Source organism: Ranitomeya imitator, chromosome 5 (assembly GCF_032444005.1).
Source record: "Ranitomeya imitator isolate aRanImi1 chromosome 5, aRanImi1.pri, whole genome shotgun sequence".
Classification (NCBI taxonomy): Eukaryota; Metazoa; Chordata; class Amphibia; order Anura; family Dendrobatidae; genus Ranitomeya; species Ranitomeya imitator.
The window spans coordinates 249,050,273-249,070,962 of NC_091286.1; the positions used below are offsets into that span (position 1 = coordinate 249,050,273).

The 20,690-nt window shown below is 40.7% G+C and overlaps 1 protein-coding gene across 2 annotated transcripts in view; it reads right to left on the minus strand.

Annotated features, from left to right (window-relative positions):
- Nucleotides 1-20,690, minus strand: part of LAMA2 (laminin subunit alpha 2) — a 1,496,617-nt gene that overhangs the window by 272,372 nt on the left and 1,203,555 nt on the right. For both annotated transcript variants that reach the window (XM_069726054.1, XM_069726053.1), the window contains exon 37: nucleotides 16,365-16,575. In XM_069726054.1, the coding sequence (XP_069582155.1) occupies nucleotides 16,365-16,575 (211 nt within the window). The remainder of the gene's footprint in view (nucleotides 1-16,364; nucleotides 16,576-20,690) is intronic.

Genomic DNA, 20,690 nt, shown 5'->3' on the forward strand with positions numbered 1-20,690 from the left:
TTAGGGCACGCTTAAAACTGTGGGGATTGGGGATTAATCGTATTAACCTAGGTAGTGCATTCCAAAGAATCGGCGCAGCACGTGTAAAGTCTTGGAGACGGGAGTGGGAGGTTCTGATTATTGAGGATGCTAACCTGAGGTCATTAGCGGAGCGGAGGGCACGGGTAGGGTGGTAGACTGATACCAGGGAGGAGATGTAGGGTGGTGCTGAGCCATGGAGTGCTTTGTGGATGAGGGTAGTAGTTTTGTACTGGATTCTGGAGTGGATGGGTAGCCAGTGTAATGACTGGCACAGGGTAGAGGCATCGGTGTAACGGATACCTCTACCTCTACCTCTACCTCTGTATAATGAAGAAGATGAGGCAAAGGACAATAGTCAAATTAAGAAGTGTGATAGTCTTCCCTAAAAATATGTTTCTAGGGTACACTTAATTCTGTGACTGAAGTAAATTCATGTTTGTCTTGGGTACTGCATCCTAAAAAAACTGGTACAGCACTAGAAATGGGCTAGGAGGTTTGGACTAGTGCAAAGCCTGCCAAAATTACAAGCAGGGTTATTCAAACAGCCAGGAAGGCACCATCTGATGTGCCTCATTTAAATATTGTAAGCAATATGCCAAAAGAGGTAAATATTTTTGAAATATTGTAGAAACCCTGGGCGGAGAGATGATGAACCCAGAAAGTCTGTGTTAATGTATATTACTATTAAAATGCTGTTTGTGTACATTAATAGGGGGGTGGGGGAGGAGAGAGGGGTAGGGAGATATTTTGTAATAGATGTACTTGTTCAATTTTGACAAATTAACTTTGTCTGATGTTTTGTATTTTGTTAATTAATAAAAAATTATCTGATTCAAAAAAAATATTGTAAGCAAAGTGTAGTTGTCGTACTCCTAGACTCATAAAAGAACTGCACAAAATGCAAATCCTGCTAAAAATTACAAACAGGGTCATCCATAGACCCTTGAAGGCAACAACGGGTGGGCTGCATGCAAATATTTTGAAAGTGTAGTTGATATACTCTTACACTCATAAAGGCTTTGCTCAAAGTGCAAAGCCAAGAAAAAATATAAGGAGGATCATCCAGTTATCAATTGACCCTTCAAGGCAAAAACTGGAGGGCATCATTTAAATAATTTGACAGTGTAATTGATGTTTTCCTACAGTCAAATAGGCTTTGCACAAAGTGCAAAGCCAGGAAAAAATGATATCGAGGGTAATACAGTAATCCACAGACCCATGAAGGCAAAAAATTGCAGGCCTCATTCAAATTTTTTGAAAGTGTAATTTATGTACTCCTACATACATAAAGCCTTTGGACAAAGTGCAAAGCAAGAAATAATAATGAGGGTAATACATTAATCCTCTTCAGCTATCTGCTCCACCTTCCTCTGGAGGCTGGGGGACTGCCTCCACCTGCTTCTTGTAGCCCAATTCCCACATGCCTGGACTGTAAGTGACCCAGCTACAGGTAGTGACAAAGTCCCTGATATGCAGAAATAGGCAACAAACCCCTCTGTCACCTGCACAATTGCCTGCTTCCCCATAGGATTTGGTGAACCCCATGGACAGTCCAAACTCTTGGAGGTGGTAACCCTGACTAGAGCCACCTTGATAAGCCTCTCCCAGACCCATTCATTTTGCAAGAAGGTTTCATCCAGCTCCCTTTCTTCTAGGATCACACCCACAACATACCAGTGATGTTGCCGCTCCATTTTGTGGAACATGACCCTTGTTCCAGATGTCAGCTCTTGCTGTCTTTGAGGTAAGTGTTCTGTCTCTGCTGCCTGATAGTTGAAAAAGATGTGATGATGGGTACTAAACTCTTCTATCAACCTACATCTCTGCTGCTGTTTGTACAAAATGACCTTCCCCCAGGATACCCACTCTCAGGATCTTGTGGCTAGCCAGCCCACTAGCATGTCTCCAGCCCTGGTCCTGGCTTGCCTCCTTCTCTGTTACGATCAGCCTAGGACCCGCAGTCCTCTCATCAGTTGATGGATCCTGGCTCTCCTGTCTGCAGTCAACAAAAACCCAAGCACTGAAGGATGCAGCCTTGTATTGTGCCCTGGTGGTTCCAGACAACAGGCTCCTGCCACCGTTGTTGTCGCTTCATCTTGATTTGGCTCTGATATTCCTCCCTCGGGAATCTCTGGAATTCTGACATCTTTGTCGCCCACTAAGCACATTTACTGTATGGATTATGAATACAATCCAGAAAACAAATTTGACCGCTTTTTTGCAGTGTTATATACCATCAAAATGTAACACAAACCAAGTAATAATCTATGGATGACAATATAGTCATGGTCACATGCAGCAGGTATATATCATATTATATTATATTGCAGCTACGTACTGCAAAGCCATAAACCCTGCATTGAGGCTCTATTCTGCCACTCTCCCTATTCTTGCAACTGTCCATAGATGAAATGCATAATGTATCTGATGCAAACAGCAAAGCCCACTTTAGCCCTTAGATGGACTGTTAGTATGATGGTTCATCATCAGCATCAGAATCAACACTAGAGGACTCTGATTAGTTAAACTGTGCACACACAGGCCTGGATAACTGTTCTCTCCCTCCAATCAGAACTGTCTCTAAGCTATGCAATGGTGTCAGTGAACCAAGCGTGGCGGCGTCTGTCCTTTAAAAACCTCTGATGATGTAATGTAGCTAGCCAATCACAGTAATGCCACTATGAAGATGGCTACAGCATTACAGTGACTGGTAGGTAATCCTTGTATGCTTATTGGCTGTGTAACAGGGGTTGGGATTTGAGCTTCAAATTTGAGCACCAGCCAATGCTCGTCGAGTGCCGAGCACATCCGAGCACCTAGATACTTGATTAATATCTGAGTATCACAAAGCAAATTTGCTCATTCCTAGTAGGTAGCTCATGGTAGCTCACGGTTTGTGTAATGTCAAATGTTGGGCAGACATTGAGCTGGAAAACAATCTCGGAATATTACACAGCAATTCAGCAACCGGCAGAAGATATAAAGATATCAATTAATTTACATTTCTAAGACCTGCACACCTATTTATGCGATTTGAGGGGTTGATCTCAATGATAGATGCACTTTGAATTGTTTTCTCAAGTCAATAAACAAATGCTGCACTGACTGCACAAAGTGATGGCAGCAGTATAGTGGTTGGTCAGAAAATGTTTAGTGAGGGAGAACTTTATAAGTAATTCATTTAATTGAAAGGAACTGAATTGCAGTAACTAAGATGAAAATTAATTTGAGTAACAATAAGAATTTTGGCAATTTCCGCAGTAAGAAATAGGCAGATTCTCGAGATGCATTTGAGTTCATCGGCTCATGCTGTCTCTGTTATATGAGACAAAAGATGTAGCTGGATGGGAGAAGTAGTCCCATCAGACGAAACCTAAGTCCAATCACTATAGGCTGATCGTCGCATGGGTACACACACACAGATAGACACAGACACAGAAACATGCACATATTCTCCTCACACAGAGACACATGCACATATTCTCCACCCACACATAGAGACACACACATATGTTCTCCACCCTGTGGAGATCAGACTGAACTAAAGGAATCCGTCTTGTCTTCTTCCTGAGCAATCTCGCTTACAACAAGATACATTTCTGCTGACTTGACATTTCCTTTTATGGAAGTAATCATGTGTGCATTCTTTCTTTCAATAGCAGCCTTTCATTCACCTTCCAGATGATGTAACTTTCTACTGATAAAGACTGGTATAGATTGTTTATGTAAGAGATAGTGAAATATGAGCGCTTGTGCGCATGTCTGTAAAAGAATAATTCTTTTCTATATAAAGGGAGGGCAAAGCCCAGAGAGAGAGATGTGCTCCTGGGCTTCCCTTGTATATGATCACACAATACCTTGTTTGCGTGTCATTTACTCTGGATCCCTACCTCTAGTAAGCCAGGGACTGAGAAGGACTTAACATTTCTTTGGCGCACCGAACAGGGACCCGAGATGAGAGTATTTGCTCGAGATTCACCTGCGGATACGGACAACGGAGATCTGGGATAATGGACGGCAAATGAACTGAAAAACCTGGCCAGGTAAGAGACATTATTAGTTCTCTTTTATCTGCCTTGTATTATCCGAAAGATCTCTATGAGCCGTGTCATGCTGGGTTAGTCTAGTAGTGAGTAGATACCTATAAAACTCGGGTTACTATATTGTATAGATTTATGAGTCCTGTCCCTGGCAGTGTGTGAACAGAGTGAAGGTTGTGGTATGTTGTGAAAGAAGAGCAAAAGTGCGTAGAAAAATAAGCCGAAATAGTTGGGGTATAAGCCTTATACACGGAAGTCAGCCTAACTGGGTCATGTGGTTGCGTCCTTTCGGGGAGACCTCCGCCCATGCTTGACTCTCATTTAAGTGCTTAACCTCCTTCATTTCTGGATAAGGTTTGATAGAATGAGCCCAGGACGCGGGTCCATGAGCCTGGGACAAGTATGCTAACTGACACAGAAAGTTTTGTGATCTGTATGGTGTTGCTGGGTCTGTTTGCGTGCATAATAGCACTTAAGTACATTCTGCACATTAGAAAGAATGGAGCAGATCAGCCCTTCAATATTTTAGCTCCCTAGGAGAGAAGGCAACGAGACATCACCTAGGATAAGTGATTGTCCAAACGTCACCTGGGGTAGAAATAGCTAATATTGAAAAAAAAAGAAAAATGGGAAATAAACAGACAAAAACCGTCTTAGGACAAGTGGAAGCAGCAGATATCATACAGGAAAGATGTGGGAAGACAGTCAGAAGTCAGATTAGAAGGGTAAGAGAAAAAATGGGAATTTCAGAAGCACTTATGTTTAGCACTGAATGGGAAAGACTGAGTAAAGAACGAGGTGGAATTATCAAAGACAATGGGTGGGAAGAAATCATACACTGTATGATAGAGGTCTCAAAAACAGCTAAAGAGGAGAATTGGAAGTATGATCCAGACACTTCCAAATGGATTATGGGGAAGGGAAAAAGTTGTGACATAATCCCACCACCTTACCTAGATCCAAAAGCCCAATCATTTGTACCATCTGGAGGAGCAGAAGGAGGAAAACAATTTCCAGCCTTGTATCCCAATCTTGGTGGGGTAGGAGGATGGGTATGTTCACACTGTGGACAACAAAATCCAGATTGGAGAAATGATTGCCTAGTCTGTGGTACACCTAGACATGGCGCTGTACTTGCCCCTGTTAGGGTAGTACCAAGACCCTTTAGGGAACCTGGTGCTGACGGGGTAATGGGAACTAGATATCACCAGACCCGACAGTATTTTCCTTGGTCCCCTGCTGAAGGTATGTCCCTCCTGCATAATGCGCCTGATCCCACTCAATATCCCATCCGATTTGCACAATACATACAACAAATCATGCAGACTCATGCTGGGGTCTGGGCGGACGGGGAAGAATTATGTAGAATGAAAATGTCCCCCGGACTTTTTCAGGAATTATTGACACACCTACAGCCCAATAGACCAGTGGCAGAAGGGGGTGCCTTACAGACAGAAGCATCAGGTACCCAGTTCACAGAGGCATTAATAATTTTCATGAGAGAAAAACAGAGGGAAAGGGGATCTACGGGTGTGATTATGCAGAAATTTGGGCAAAGTATTGAAGAATATAGTCAAGAATTAGAAAATAGCTTTAGGGATGAAGGATTGGATTTGACTGATGCTTCAGTAAGGAGACTTTTTACAAAACAATTAATAGAGGGGCTAGATCCGAAAATCAGAGAAAAATTTAAATCCTCTACTCCAGATTGGAGAACAATTGAACAACCAAATATTGTGAAACAACGATGTTTAGGAATAGTCATGGATATGAGAGAGAATCGTAAGCCTGTTAGAATAGCACAAGCTAATACAGGAGGAAGAGTGAGACACAACTTTCCTTGCCACTACTGTAAAAAGCCAGGTCATTTCCAAAGAGAGTGCAGGAAGAAGTTGGCAGATATAAAGTCAGGCAAATTTGTTCCCAGAAATAACCCTCCCCAAACGGACAACCAGCAGAAATCTACCATCATAGATGGTCCCATACCAGATTCAGATTGACTCGATGTGTTACAAACTTCCCTACCAGCTAGAAGACCTATGATACAGGTGAATGTGGGGGGGAGAGAGATTCCATTTTTGATAGATACAGGTGCAACTTCCTCAATTTTGAATCAAGATTTTCTTCCGAATCCGGAAGATATTTCAGAACAAACAACTTTTGCTGAGGGTTATGATGGGGTAATTCGAACACTGCCATATACTGTGCCCCTAGAGGTCTCATTAGGACCTAAATGTTTTGCATCCAGATTTTTGTATGCCAGAGGTGCCCCAACATGTTTGTTAGGAACTGATGTCCTAAAGAAATTAGAAGCTAACATCAATTTTAGGGAAGATGGCACAGTTATACTGACTATCCCTGATGATGCAGAAACATTAGAACAATATGTTAGAATTCAGGCTTTTGAGGATTATGCTGAAGAAAAAGAGTACACCACAGATCTAGACCTCTCAATGGTCCCAGAAACACTGTGGGCACAGGGTGACACCGATGTGGGACTATTGCATATCTCTCCTGTAAAACTATCTGTGCAACCAGGAACTGTTCTCCCACAGCTCAGACAATACCCTGTGAGTGCCCAGCAGGAACTAGCGATTACAAAACAGATAGAGGGATATAAAGAGAAAGGAGTTTTGGTAGAGATACAATCACCTGCTAACACTCCTCTGTATCCAGTCAAAAAGAGAACTCTTGAGAAGAGTTCTATGCCCAAATATCGTATGGTACATGATTTAAGAGAAATAAACAAAGTTCTAGATCCAATCACCCCAGTTGTACCCAATCCTCATACGTTACTATCACAGATACCAGCCAGTTCTCAAGTATTTACTGTAATAGATCTTTCAAATGCATTTTTCTCGTTTCCTTTACACCAAGATAGTTGGCATTTGTTTGCATTTACATTTAAGGGCAAACAGTTGGCGTGGACACGCCTTCCACAGGGAATGATACACTCCCCTACTCTTTATTCAAATGCCCTACAAACAGTCCTTCAGAGGTTTGAACCCGAACCACAGGTAGTAATTTTGCAGTATGTGGATGACCTACTACTTTGCTGCCCAGATCTAGAAACTGCAGAAAGGTCCACTGTGAGTTTACTATGTTTTTTAGAAAAAGAAGGGTGTAAAGTGAATAGACAAAAGCTACAAGTTTGTCAGACCAAAGTGGTCTTTCTAGGTCATTGCATTTCTCAAGGTAAAAAGCATCTTACACCACAAAGAACTGAAGCAATAAGACAGATGAATGAGCCTAGAAATCATAAACAGCTACGAGCATTTTTAGGAATAGTGTCTCATTGTAGACAATGGATTATACATGCCAGTCAACTAATGCAACCACTGTATGACTGTGTAAAAAGTGAACCTTATTTGTTGACAAAAGAAGGTCAGATTTCGTTCCAACAATTAAAAGATGCCCTTGTTTCAGCTCCAGCGTTAGGGCTACCAGACTACACCAAACCGTTTCAGCTTATGGCTGCAGAAGTTGATTCCCATGCTACAGGAGTTCTTACCCAGAAGCATGCAGGGAAACAAAGACCAATTGCATATCTTTCAGCAAGGTTAGATCCCGTAGCTAGAGCAGCGCCAACCTGTGTACGTGTAGTTGTTGCTGTCTCACTATTGTTGGACAAAGCATCAGAAATTGTCCTAGAGTATCCACTCACAGTTCAAACTACACATGATGTTTATGGGATATTAAACCAGGTCCAACCAAAACACATTTCCATGGCCAGACATTTGCGGCTGCAGTGTTCTTTGTTGCTCCCCTCTACTATCACATTTGCTAGGCTTCAGACTCTCAATATAGCTACACTGCTACCTCTCGAGTCTGAAGGGGGGAATAAGGACACTGATCCACACGCAAATTTTTTCCCTACAGACACACATGATTGTACAGAGCTCATTTTACAAGAAACGGTAGGCTTACCCAATGTATCCGAAACACCACTTCAAAATCCAGATTTAGAGCTGTTTATAGATGGTAGTAGGTTTGCAGATGACACAGGTAACTTCCATACAGGGTATGCAGTTGTGTCAGAATCTGAAACTCTCAAAGCAGAACCACTTCCACCGAAACAGTCTGCACAAGAAGCAGAACTAACAGCATTGATTGAAGCTCTTAAAATAGCTGAGAACCAGACAGCTAATATATACACTGATTCTAGGTATGCACATGGTATTGTGTTTGATTTTGGAGTAATCTGGAGAGCTAGAGGTTACATGACAGCGTCAGGACAACCTGTAAAACATGCTTCTCTGATCAAACAGATTTTAGAGGCTGCACAAGAAACAAAAGAAGTAGCAGTAATCAAGGTAGCTGCACATGTGAGACTCGACACTAGGGAATCTAGGGGAAATGATAGGGCTGATAAAGCAGCCAAAGCAGCAGCAGTCAAACCCTTACAACAGGTCCATACTGTAAACCTCACAGAAAATACTGAAGATAGACTGAGACAAGCACAGGAAGATGCAGGAGAAGAGGAGAGGGACAGGTGGAAAAAGGAAGGGGCAGAAGAACAAGCGGGAATTTGGAAGAAAGATGGACTAATATGTCTACCTAGAGCCTGGTATCCGATTGTAGTTGGTGGACTGCACCACCCTACTCATGTGTCTGCAAATGCAATGACACTACTGGCAAAGCAAGTCTGGTTGGCTCCAGGTTTTGGCAACTATGCAAGAGACTATTGTGCTGCATGCGCTATATGCCTGACACATAATCCCGGACAGACAGCAAAGACCCCTATGAAGCACCACGTCCGACCTCTCTACCCGTTTCAGCGATTACAAATAGACTTTATCCAGCTGCCAAAAAGTAATGGGTATGAGTATGTGTTGGTATGTGTGGACATGTTCTCGGGGTGGCCAGAGGCCTATCCAGTTCGGAAGGCTTCAGCTAAAAACACTGCTGTAAAGCTAGTTGCCGAACTGATACCCCGTTACGGTCTCCCTGAAGTGATCGAGTCAGATAGGGGTACTCATTTCACTGGAGAAATATTTCAAAATGTACTGAAAATGTTGGGTGTTGAAAGTCAGTTACACACTCCGTACCATCCTCAAAGTTCTGGTAAGGTGGAACGCATGAATGGAACTTTAAAATTAAAAATACAGAAAGCCATGGCTGAAACAGGAAAGCCTTGGACAGAATGCCTTCCACTGGCCCTTTACTCAATACGCAATACCCCAAGGGGTAAGACTAAACTGTCTCCATATGAAATTTTGTTTGGCAGGACTGCCAATTTAGGATGTTATTTTCCACAGCAACTTGTGTTAAATATTGAGTCATTGACTTCTTATGTGCAAAATCTTCAGAAACAATTAACTAAGGTGCATGCACAAGTTTTTGCTTCCCTTCCAGATCCTGACAACACAGAAGGAAGTCACAAGTTGGAACCAGGTGATCAAGTCTATGTAAAAAGACACACCAGAAAGGCTCTAGAACCAAGGTTTGACGGACCCTTCCAAGTCCTGTTGACAACACCTACATCAGTCAAGCTTGAAGGAAAGGCATCATGGATACATGCAAGCCATTGCAAGAAAAGCAGTATAAACTCATGATATTGATGTTAATAATGATAACCTCAACGGAGGCGTGGGATAGACTGAATTCTCTAGCCCCTTTGAACAATAGATTCGTACAACATCATAGAAAATTAGTGCATGACTTGTTAAACAATACACAAACCCTGACAGATTGTTGGATCTGTACCCATTCGCCGGTATCAGCCACAAGTATACCTTTTCTAGCAGTTCCCGTATTAGCAGAAGAAATATTCGCTTGGCCTAATTGTTCAGACAACCTGGCCAACAACCAAATTGGTAATGCTAGGCTGTGGAATACTACAATCGCCATACCAATTGTGGGATGGGTAGAATTTCCTTGGTGGCAGGGTAATCTCTCAGGGAGTAACACACATCTACAATATTTAGCATTTAGGGGAGGAAAATGGGTACCTAGAAATAAGACTGGATTAACTAATTTAGGACAGGTCCCCACAGAAAATCTACAGCTTAGTTTCAGTACAACCGTCCCCCCCTCTGATGCTTTCAAACCTGTAGTATTGGAAAGATACATACATAATAGAAAATGGAAACATTCTAAATTGTTCCCCCAAGGTGATGCAAACAGTTGTACAAGTAAGCTGGGGAACCTGGTTTGTAATAAATCCGATGAGTATATCAAAGGAATGCCTGTATGTGGGAATCCCGCAGCCGGGTACTGTAGCCCCTTGGGACAAAAACCCTCTTGGTGTATGCTTCAGAATGTATCTAGATTTGTGGACTTGGCTCACAGATTGGTATTGCAGCACTCAGCTCTATGGGATCTGCCTGAAGGTACATTTTGGATATGCGGAGAAGGAGCATATAAATGGCTTCCCGTAGGTATAAAGGGTACTTGTACATTAGGACGCCTAACCCCGGCTACATTCATAATTTCAAATAAACAAGTGAATATGCAAGCCGTGCCCAAGCACACACTGTATAAAAGAGCTGCAGATAACTCACCACGTCCCTCGGGGAGGCCACATATAGTACAAATGGGAATTCCTAACAAAATTGCTAGTACCATTTTTATTTATCCTATGTTAACACAGATGTGGGATAAATTAGTTAGAGCCACGGATTATCTAGATGATCAGATCTGGGATATATTGGACATATTAAACACTAGTATAGCTGTACAGAATCAGCTTATAATAGTCGTCAACCAACATACCCTGGTATTGGATTACCTAACTGCCTCACAAGGGGGTATGTGTCAAATCATCGGACCCACCTGCTGTCATTATATAGACCCGAATAGTACTATGAGTATGACATTTAAATTAAAGGACGTACAACGACTCAGAGATCAGTATGACAAAGACAATGACCAGAATAAGGATAGCTGGTGGTCAGATACCTTTTCTTTTCTTAACCCAGCCAACTGGTTCAGAGGAATCGGTGGGTGGGTTGCTGGGATTATGCAGAGCATAATACATATAGTTATGATTATTGTAGTCATATACGTACTATTCCAGATTGTGCTCAAGAGTATCTCAGTATGCACAGATAAACTTTGTGTAATAGATGCAAGAGTATAAAGTTTTTTTTTCCTTCTTCTCTTATGTTATCCTTTGCTAATACTGATTATTGCGCTTATTTTGCTATCCCTTTGTAATATCTGTACTTATTGCAAAACAAAGAAAAGGTTGCGAGAGTTAAACGGAAGAATTAATACTAGATTTGATTCTCTTATTGAATACAAGCATGTACATGTGTAATACCAAATAAAGGCTTTGTCTTTGGCCCTGTGGTAATAAAATAAATAAAAGAAAATGTCAAAGGGGGGAATTGTGGAGATCAGACTGAACTAAAGGAATCCGTCTTGTCTTCTTCCTGAGAAATCTCGCTTACAACAAGATACATTTCTGCTGACTTGACATTTCCTTTTATGGAAGTAATCATGTGTGCATTCCTTCTTTCAATAGCAGCCTTTCATTCACCTTCCAGATGATGTAACTTTCTACTGATAAAGACTGGTATAGATTGTTTATGTAAGAGATAGTGAAATATGAGCGCTTGTGCGCATGTCTGTAAAAGAATAATTCTTTTCTATATAAAGGGAGGGCAAAGCCCAGAGAGAGAGATGTGCTCCTGGGCTTCCCTTGTATATGATCACACAATACCTTGTTTGCGTGTCATTTACTCTGGATCCCTACCTCTAGTAAGCCAGGGACTGAGAAGGACTTAACAACCCACACACAGAGACACACACATGTTCTCCACCCACACACAGAGACACACACATGTTCTCCACCCACACACAGAGACACACACATGTTCTCCACCCACACACAGAGACACCCACACATGTTCTCCACCTACACACAGAGACACACACATATTCTCCTCCCACACACAAAGACACACACATATTCTCCACCCACACAGAGACACACACACATGTTCTCCACCCACACACAGAGACACACACATGTTCTCCACCCACACACAGAGACACCCACACACGTTCTCCGCCCACACACAGAGACACACACATGTTCTCCACCCACACACAGAGACACACACATGTTCTCCACCCACACACAGAGACACCCACACATGTTCTCCGCCCACACACAGAGACACACACATGATCTCCACCCACACACAGAGACACACACATGTTCTCCACCCATACACAGAGACACCCACACATGTTCTCCGCCCACACACAGAGACACACACATGTTCTCCACCCACACACAGAGACACCCACACATGTTCTCCACCCACACACAGAGACACACACATATTCTCCTCCCACACACTCTTCCTCCTTCTGATGTAATTTCCTTCTGACAATACGCAGCATTATTGGCAGAAAATCTGCTGCAAATGAGCAGCAAATACGCCAACCTTTTTACACCTGTGTTTTTGCTGCAGATTTGACTGACTCAATTGAAGTCAATGAGTCAAAAACGCTGCAGCACCGCTATAAGAATTAACATGCTGCAGAAAATGAAATGCTGCAAATACGGACTTTACTGATCATGTGCCCAGCACTTCAGGATTGTCATTGAATTAATTTGGTTTAATTCTCCATTGCGTTTTTGGAGCACTTCCGTGCATAAAAAAAGCATAGAAAATGCATCGTGTGCACAGAGCCTAATAATTTGTTTAAAATTTTGCCCAGAGATATGGGACTTTTGCCTAATGCAATTTTATCAAGGGGGCATTGCTTACAGGCTAATAACATAAGGCAGTCTAAAGACACACCCCAGAGAATCCTGTGAGCTACGTCCCTTTGATAAAGATAATTAAACTTAGCGTTAAATAGACTTGTATCTCTAGAACCGTATGATGGACTAACATAAAAAACCATAACCATAACACTTAGGGGAGCAAACACAGGTCACATGACAGTAGGTCCAGTTGAGAGTGGTCATCACTCAACCATCTATTATTCTAGTAACATAATATCTTATGAATGCATAACATCTGTACCTATTTACTCACGAAACTAAAATGATTAAACCTATTAATATTTGATAGGATATGTATTAGCCATTCACTTCCCAGTTTGCCCTAAATGTATTCAATGGAGTTTAACTCGCATTTTAGCATTACACAGTCTATTTGTCACCATTAAAGTTGCATTTGCTTCAGGTTACTATCCATTTCTTACATCCAGAACAGATATTATAAAACAGCATCTTATTTTTCCAGTAATTGAAAAATACTTCTTATATGTCACAAACACTTGACATTCATGACATAGTATTTTATACCTTAACTCTTTCCTTCCGACAGGAATATGTCATTCTAGTATTGTACATGTTTTTCTTGTTTTATTGTCAAGCAGTACTTTTATTCTGCCACTCTAGTAAAGCTTGGCTTTTCACTCAAGTTAATTATTTTGCCACATAGTTTAGCTACAATGGAGATGCGGTAAGGAGATTAGGCATTGTCTGAGATGACTGCTCTGGGCAATATTTATCTCATGTTTGTATCCTGTGTTTTCGCCAAGCTTCTTTGTGGCAGCATTAGTTTATCAGCTTTTTGTACTTGAGCCTAGAAATTTATTTCCATATGCACAGAATCAGATATTCTCCTGCACAGTAAATATAATGAGACAACGTGATCAAGTTGTTTCCCTAAAATAAAGGACAATATCATGTGCATACTGAATAGCAGAACTCAGCATTCACTTATCATGCATCTCCTGTGTACTGTAGACATGGGAAAAATGTTTTATCACATTACGAACATTAAAAAAAAATCCAAATACATTAAGAAATACAGTATGAGCTAAAGATTGTGCAGCATGCAAGCAAAGAGATAAATGGGAACAAAGAATTATTTCATAAGAAAAAAGGGTTCCTAAAGTTAATCCTAAAGTGGTAGAGCTCGGGTTAGGAAGGTAAATGGCACATATGGTAATATAATTGACAGTACAAGTCTGGAAATACAATACTTGTCATATTATTATTCTCAGTGTCTTACTGATTCCCTATCAATCTGCAAGAAATTCACTTTGTGAAATCCAATGTACTCTATGGGATCAAAATACATTTGTATGCATGCGGTCTTATAGAGGTGACTGCAGACTTTTCATCTCAGAAAACGCTTTTAGGCCGAAGTCACACTAGCGAAGAATACGGACGAGTGCTATGCGATAAAACATCGCATAGCACTCGGACCAGTATTCATCTATGGGGCAGCTCCCATCACTTTTTTTTTTTACGGCTGTATTATACGTACGAGTGAAATCGCAGCATGCTGCGATCGTCACTGACATTCGGCCAAGTCTCGGCTCACTCGCGCCAATATAAGTCTATGGGTGCGAGTTACATAGCGCACATCACTCAGATATCATCCGAGTGATGTGCGATATACGTTGACCCCGGCAATGGAGGAGATAGATAAATTCATTTCTCCGCCTCCTCCACAGCTGTGCTCCGATCCTCCCTGTGCAATAGGAGCAGTGCACAGACGTATGACACTCGGCTCCCGCTCGCAGCAGAGCAGGAGCCCAGTGTCATTAGCATATCGCATCCAATGCCATACGCTAGTGTGAACCCGGCCTTAAAGTGCTCCTGTCACCAGGTCAAAAGTGGCCAGTGCTTGCCTTTATGTTATTCCCACTGCTCCACTCAGTATACTGTTTTTTTTCTTTAATATCTGACATATGATTCCACATATATAGACTCTTATATTTAGTGCTGATTTTTATGGTCCAAAAAGGCATGGCTCACGGAATTCACTGGGAGTGTTCCTTTAGGCTCCTCTGCAAAATTATCTGTCAGCAACACCCTATTGTAAGGACCATAAAAATTAGCACTAAATGAAAAGGTTCCTATTTCTAGAACCATGGGAAGCATATGGTGGATTTTAAAAGGAACAAAAAAAACAACATTTTCAAGGGAGCAGCAGGAATAAAATAACAGCGAAAATCGGCAACTATTATTATTTTTTTCCTACATAAGGCAATATTCAGCACAATGATTGCATGAACATATATTCTAAATCAGTCCCAAGAGCTCAAATGACAAATGATTAATTTGCTTATTGTTATTACCTTTGTTGATACTGTTATCAGCACAATCACTCATCTAAGCAGTATAATTTGTACAAAGCCGTCATAATTATTCAAACATTTACAGTTAGGCAAATGTGCACCAATTGGGGAAAATTTGGCCAACTAATCTGCCCTAGTAATGCTAACTACACACTTTCCGGTCATGTTTATTTATTAAAAAAAAAGTTATGGAAAAAGAACTATGGTTTTAATTGCAGCACAAACATGAACCACAGTTGCAATATGTGGGAACGGCCTTATTTCAACAATGTACACTTCAAAATAAATGATCAAACGTGGTGTATAATGATTTGACTTGACTAGCTGTAGAGGTTGTCCAGCCACTGCATATTGCCCAATTTTGTGTTCCTCTACGAATCAGCTGCTATAGATGTAAACACATAGAATGGGTACTGCGAAGCACACCTTCATTAAAAGTGTAGTTGCCACTGCCAGGTACTGCAGAACAGCTTCTACTCAAAATAGTGGAGCTATTATGAAATACATTGAGCTGTGTGTCTCTGTTCCATGTCTATATATCTGGTGTCTGCTAGAGCAAATATCAGCTAACCAGTGGGGGTACAATGTATCACAGCCTGACCAATCCAATGGATAGGTCAATATAAGATTTGTGGATCCCCCACCAATCTGCAGCAGAAAACCACTTTAATAGGGGTTATGAATAAACAAATTCCTGTACTATAATCAGTACAATCCTTGTGATTGGGACAGAGAAGTTTCTTTAATTTCACCCTATAGTGATTGTTGTGATAATGAACCTTTTTTGGCTGTATAAGACACGAATAACTTCATGTGTAATCAGAATAAAACGCTCATCAGAATTATCTGCATATTTTGTAAATCCTTCGAGCATTTATCCTTACCGAAGTCAAATTTGCACCAAGCCAGTCGGTTAGATATTCCTTAATGCACAGCATAATGAGGATTTGCAATTAAAATAAATTGAGAGCATGCAGTTTAGGCAGAATATTTGTGACAGCTAATAACCACTGCTGATTGTGTGTAATTAGTTTTATAACGCATACCGGCTTGTATATCTCTGTATGCAAAATCAGTGAAGAGTAATTGGGCATACTCATGTAGAACTGGAAGTATGTAAGACAGTCTGCAGTCAACCGTTACCTATTTGTACATTATCCAAGGCTACTGTGAAATGAATTTATTTCTGCATAAAACATTAATGAGAACATTTTGTTTGCCAATATTAATATAGACAATTACCTCCAGAGCAGTCATATTGTGTTTATTGATAGCTGAGAGCTGGTTGGATTCTTTTATTTTCTCCCGGGCTTCCCGTAGCATGTCCAAAACATCATCCAGTTTGTCTTCAAAGTGACTTAACTTGTCCTTTACCTCAAGATTTAAGTCGTTAGTTTTGTTATGGGGATCCTGAAATAGCTTCTTCACTCTATTGAGAAGACCTTCTGCTGCCCTGTAATGAAAACAGTTGATAAAAAATGTGGACGCGACCCTAATAAACAGTATCACTTTCTCCAAAATCCATATACTTGTAGCAGGTATCCTGATTTATCACATCTTGTATGATATTTCAAGCCGTTTTATTTACAAAGATATATCACTTCATTCTGCTCAGAGCAGTTGGGTTATCTCGTAAGACTTTTTTATATTGGACCCTGGCAAAGGCAAAGAATGACGCCCAATCTAATATTTCTCAGTGACATTATTCATCCGGCTGCACTTCATTGGCATCTATAAATTATATTTTTTATATTATTTCAAAATTGCCTCTAGACATACTGTAAATGTTTCCATCCTTTATGACAATGTATACCTTTATATTTCCGGATTAAATAATACAGATTTTAATACATTGTTCATGAGATGGAAAAGTCTGATACTGCATCTCGTGCATTACCTAAACTCTTCTATCCTTGATCAATTTATTTGAGACAAATTTAGCTCATCAGTTTGAAAATGATACATTTTCTGCAGGATATTAATGATCAACTCCATACATCACAAAAAGATAATGTTTTGGGAAAAAACAGCCCAAGTGTCTAAGCCGAACTTTGTAAGACTTAATCAACAAAGATTAAAACCTCTCCCAATGTTCAAGTGAAAAGGATCTATATTTATAGTGAAATTACTAGCATTAAACTAAAAAAAAGGTGGTGGAATTATATAGTATTCAATAGTGTTGAGCATTCCGATACTGCAAGTATCGGGTATCGGCCGATACTTGCTGTCACGTGAGCGGTCACGTGAGCGGTCAGGTGACCGGTCACCTGACCGTGACGTCATCGAATGTCCTTCACTCTCTGCAATTCTCAGGAACGGAGGCGGGCGCTCGCAGCGGTGACAGCCAGGGTCCTTCAGAGGGGTGAGTATAGCCATATTTTTTATTTTTATTCTTTATTTTTTACATTAATATGGATCCCAGGGCCTGAAGGAGAGTTTCCTCTCCTTCAGACCCTGGGAACCATCGAGGATACATTCCGATATTTGTCCCATTGATTATTGTTATCGGAACTCGGTATCGGCGAGATCCGATATTTTGCCGGTATCGGCCGATACCATCCGATACCGATACTTTCAAATATCGGAAGGTATTTCTCAACACTAGTATTCAGTCTTCTGGTAACTATCATTTAGCTAAATTACAGTCAGCTGCTTTACAAATCATGTATTAGGGTATGTTTACCCTGCGTCTTTGTCTGGAGGTCAAAAATGTATTTATAATGTTTAATTAACACTATGGATACTTATCTTTCTATTTTGTGATTGTTGAAATAAGGGCTATATATTTGCAAATTATATGCTGTAATTTTCTTTTACACATTTGATTGATGTGCTACTCTGTAATAACCCTGCTACCTTATATAATACGTTGTGACTTGTTGGCTTCCAGGATCACCCACCTTAGTCTATCTGTGGTGCTTTACCTTTTAAAACATTTTTAAATATCTTTTTGTGAATAAAGCTGATCTTTTGCTCTAACAAAATATTGTTTTTGTATTTTGGTGTTTTATCTATGAAAGTAACTATATAGGTGTATTTTTCATATAATGTACTGCAAACAAGGAAAAAAATTCCAAGTGAGCTGAAAATGCAAAAAAGTGCAATTCCACTATCGTTTTTTTCATTTTTTATTTACCATGTTCACTAAAAGCTGAAACTGACATGCCATTAGGATTCTCCCGGTTGTTATGAGTTAGCAGATATCTAACATGTATAGCTTCATTTTTAAGTGGTGAAAAAGAAAATCCAAAGTTTGAAAGAAAAAAATGGCGCCGTATTCTGAGACCTGTAGCGTCTTCATATTTTGCGATCTGAGGTTAGCTGAGGGCTTATTTTTTGCTTACCGAACTGAAATTTTTATTGGTACCATTTTGAGGTCGATACAGTCTTTTGATTGCCTGCAATTGCATTTTATTGCAATGTTGCGGAAGCCAAAAAAAACTGTAATTCTGGCTTTTTGATTTTTATTCTCATTGTGCCGTTTACTGATAGGAATAATTGTTCTTATATTTTGATAGATCAGGAATTTCTGACTCCAGAGATACCAAATATGTATATTTTTTAAGTTTCTTATTATTTTATTTTGAATGGGGCAAAATTGGTGTGATTTAAACTTTTATATTTTTTCATTTATTTATTATACTTATAGCATTTTTTCCTACTTTTTACTGGCTAGTTTCCTCCAGCACACTATGTGTTGTGAGGGTTAAATTAAAGTTATATTACGTGCTGTTTTATGTGGACATTCCACTTATCTCCACCTACACAGCCGAGCACTGCCGTGTGCTAACAGGACCTATGTGATGTCACAATCATGTGGCCAGTCACATGATGGATAGGAGTCACATAGTCTAGGGTTTAAGTGGAGGGCTTTGTAAGACATCAGTGTGCAGTGTACCTGGAGTGGAAACACCCCAGTAAAGTGTTTGTGCCTGTGTGGCATGTTAAGGGCCTGTACCGTGGACATTGTACCCGAGACCGGGCTGAATCCTGCTAGGAGAAAGACTGTGCTTTGTGTTTTTTTTTTGGCTTGCTGTTTTGCCCAGAGGGTTTATGCTGCCATAATAAACCATGTTTATAAATAAAGCACATTCTTAAAGAGACAGCATCCCATTTATGCCTCTGTGTCCAGCCCAGTGAGACGCTCTACCACAAGTGGAGTTTCGAAGGTGGACAACATTCCAGGAACACGGGTAGCAGCAATCGATAAACCAAATGTCCTGGGGGAAGGTGGTTACATGGATGTAGCAATGGTTGGACAAAATGGAGGAGCTAATCAAGCACCTGATCCTGAGCCAACAGCAGCAACACCAGCAACATTGGGAGCAGCAGTGGCACCAGAAGGAGCAGCAGTGGTGCCAGGAGCAGCAGCAGGTACAGCAGGAGACAAATAAACAGCTTCGACAGCAGCAGAAGCAGCAGAAAATCTTGGTGGGAGATGTCCATCAGCAGAGATATCGCCCCTCCTCCATATCAATGTAAAGACTCGTTTGTCCGGAAAGCGGTAAAATGAGCCACGCAAAAGATGACCCCATTGGATGATATACAGGTGTTTTTGACTGTTTTCGAGCTGGTTGCAGAGCGGGAGAGGCTGCCCCTGGGACAGTTGGCGGAGGTGCTAGCCCCCTATCTAACTGGCGAACCTCAGAAAGCTTATTTTGACTTGACCTTAACCCTTATCCGGCTGAATAGGTACAATTGTAACTATTCCGTTTTAAAATTGCAATAACTTTTTTTTGAAAAGACGTAGAGGGCTGAAATTTCGTGACATCTCTACATTTTTGGTCCAGAGTATATTGGCCAAATTTCAATAAAATATCTCCACCCGCTTCCGAGATAAGGGGTCGAGATCTTTTTGCATCCATAACAAGCTGCATAGGTACAAATGTACCTCATATATTTTGAATGAAGATAATGCAAGGGAAAAAGCATAAATTTTTTTTTAATGATAATGCTATTTAACTATTATAAACAAGTAAAAAACTGTTCATTTACATTATAAAAGAAAATGTAAGAAACTTTTTTTTATTGATTTTCTTTGCAAGTAATGCATGTTGGCTTTGCTACAGAGTGTTCATCGCAAATGGGTTTCACACAAACCACACAAGACTTTCTAGTCTTGCGTTGTTTTCGCCTCAGGTCTCTGCAGACATAGCAACTACCAACAACAGGGGAGGGTCCACGACTACCATGAGGTATTTTGGGGCCAGCTGCTGGCTGCGATGCTACCACAATGCATCGTCCAAGCACCATTTCTACTGCACCTCGAAGAAAATGGTTTCTCATTATCATTTTGTTTGTACTACGATCTTCAATTGCAATCATACACAGCTGATTTGCGAGATCTTTCAGGAACTTTCTTCGTTGATCCTTTGCCCTGAAGCTTGGATTGTGTTCTCTGTAGATGATGTAGGATGCTAACCCACTGACATCAATCATATTGTAGAAAAATGCCAAAGTCCAACGTGATGTTCGTCGTTTCACAGTGTACTCTCCCAACATTTTATCCATAACATCAACGCCACCTTTTGTTATGTTGTAGTATTTTATTATCTCTGGCTTGGCTGC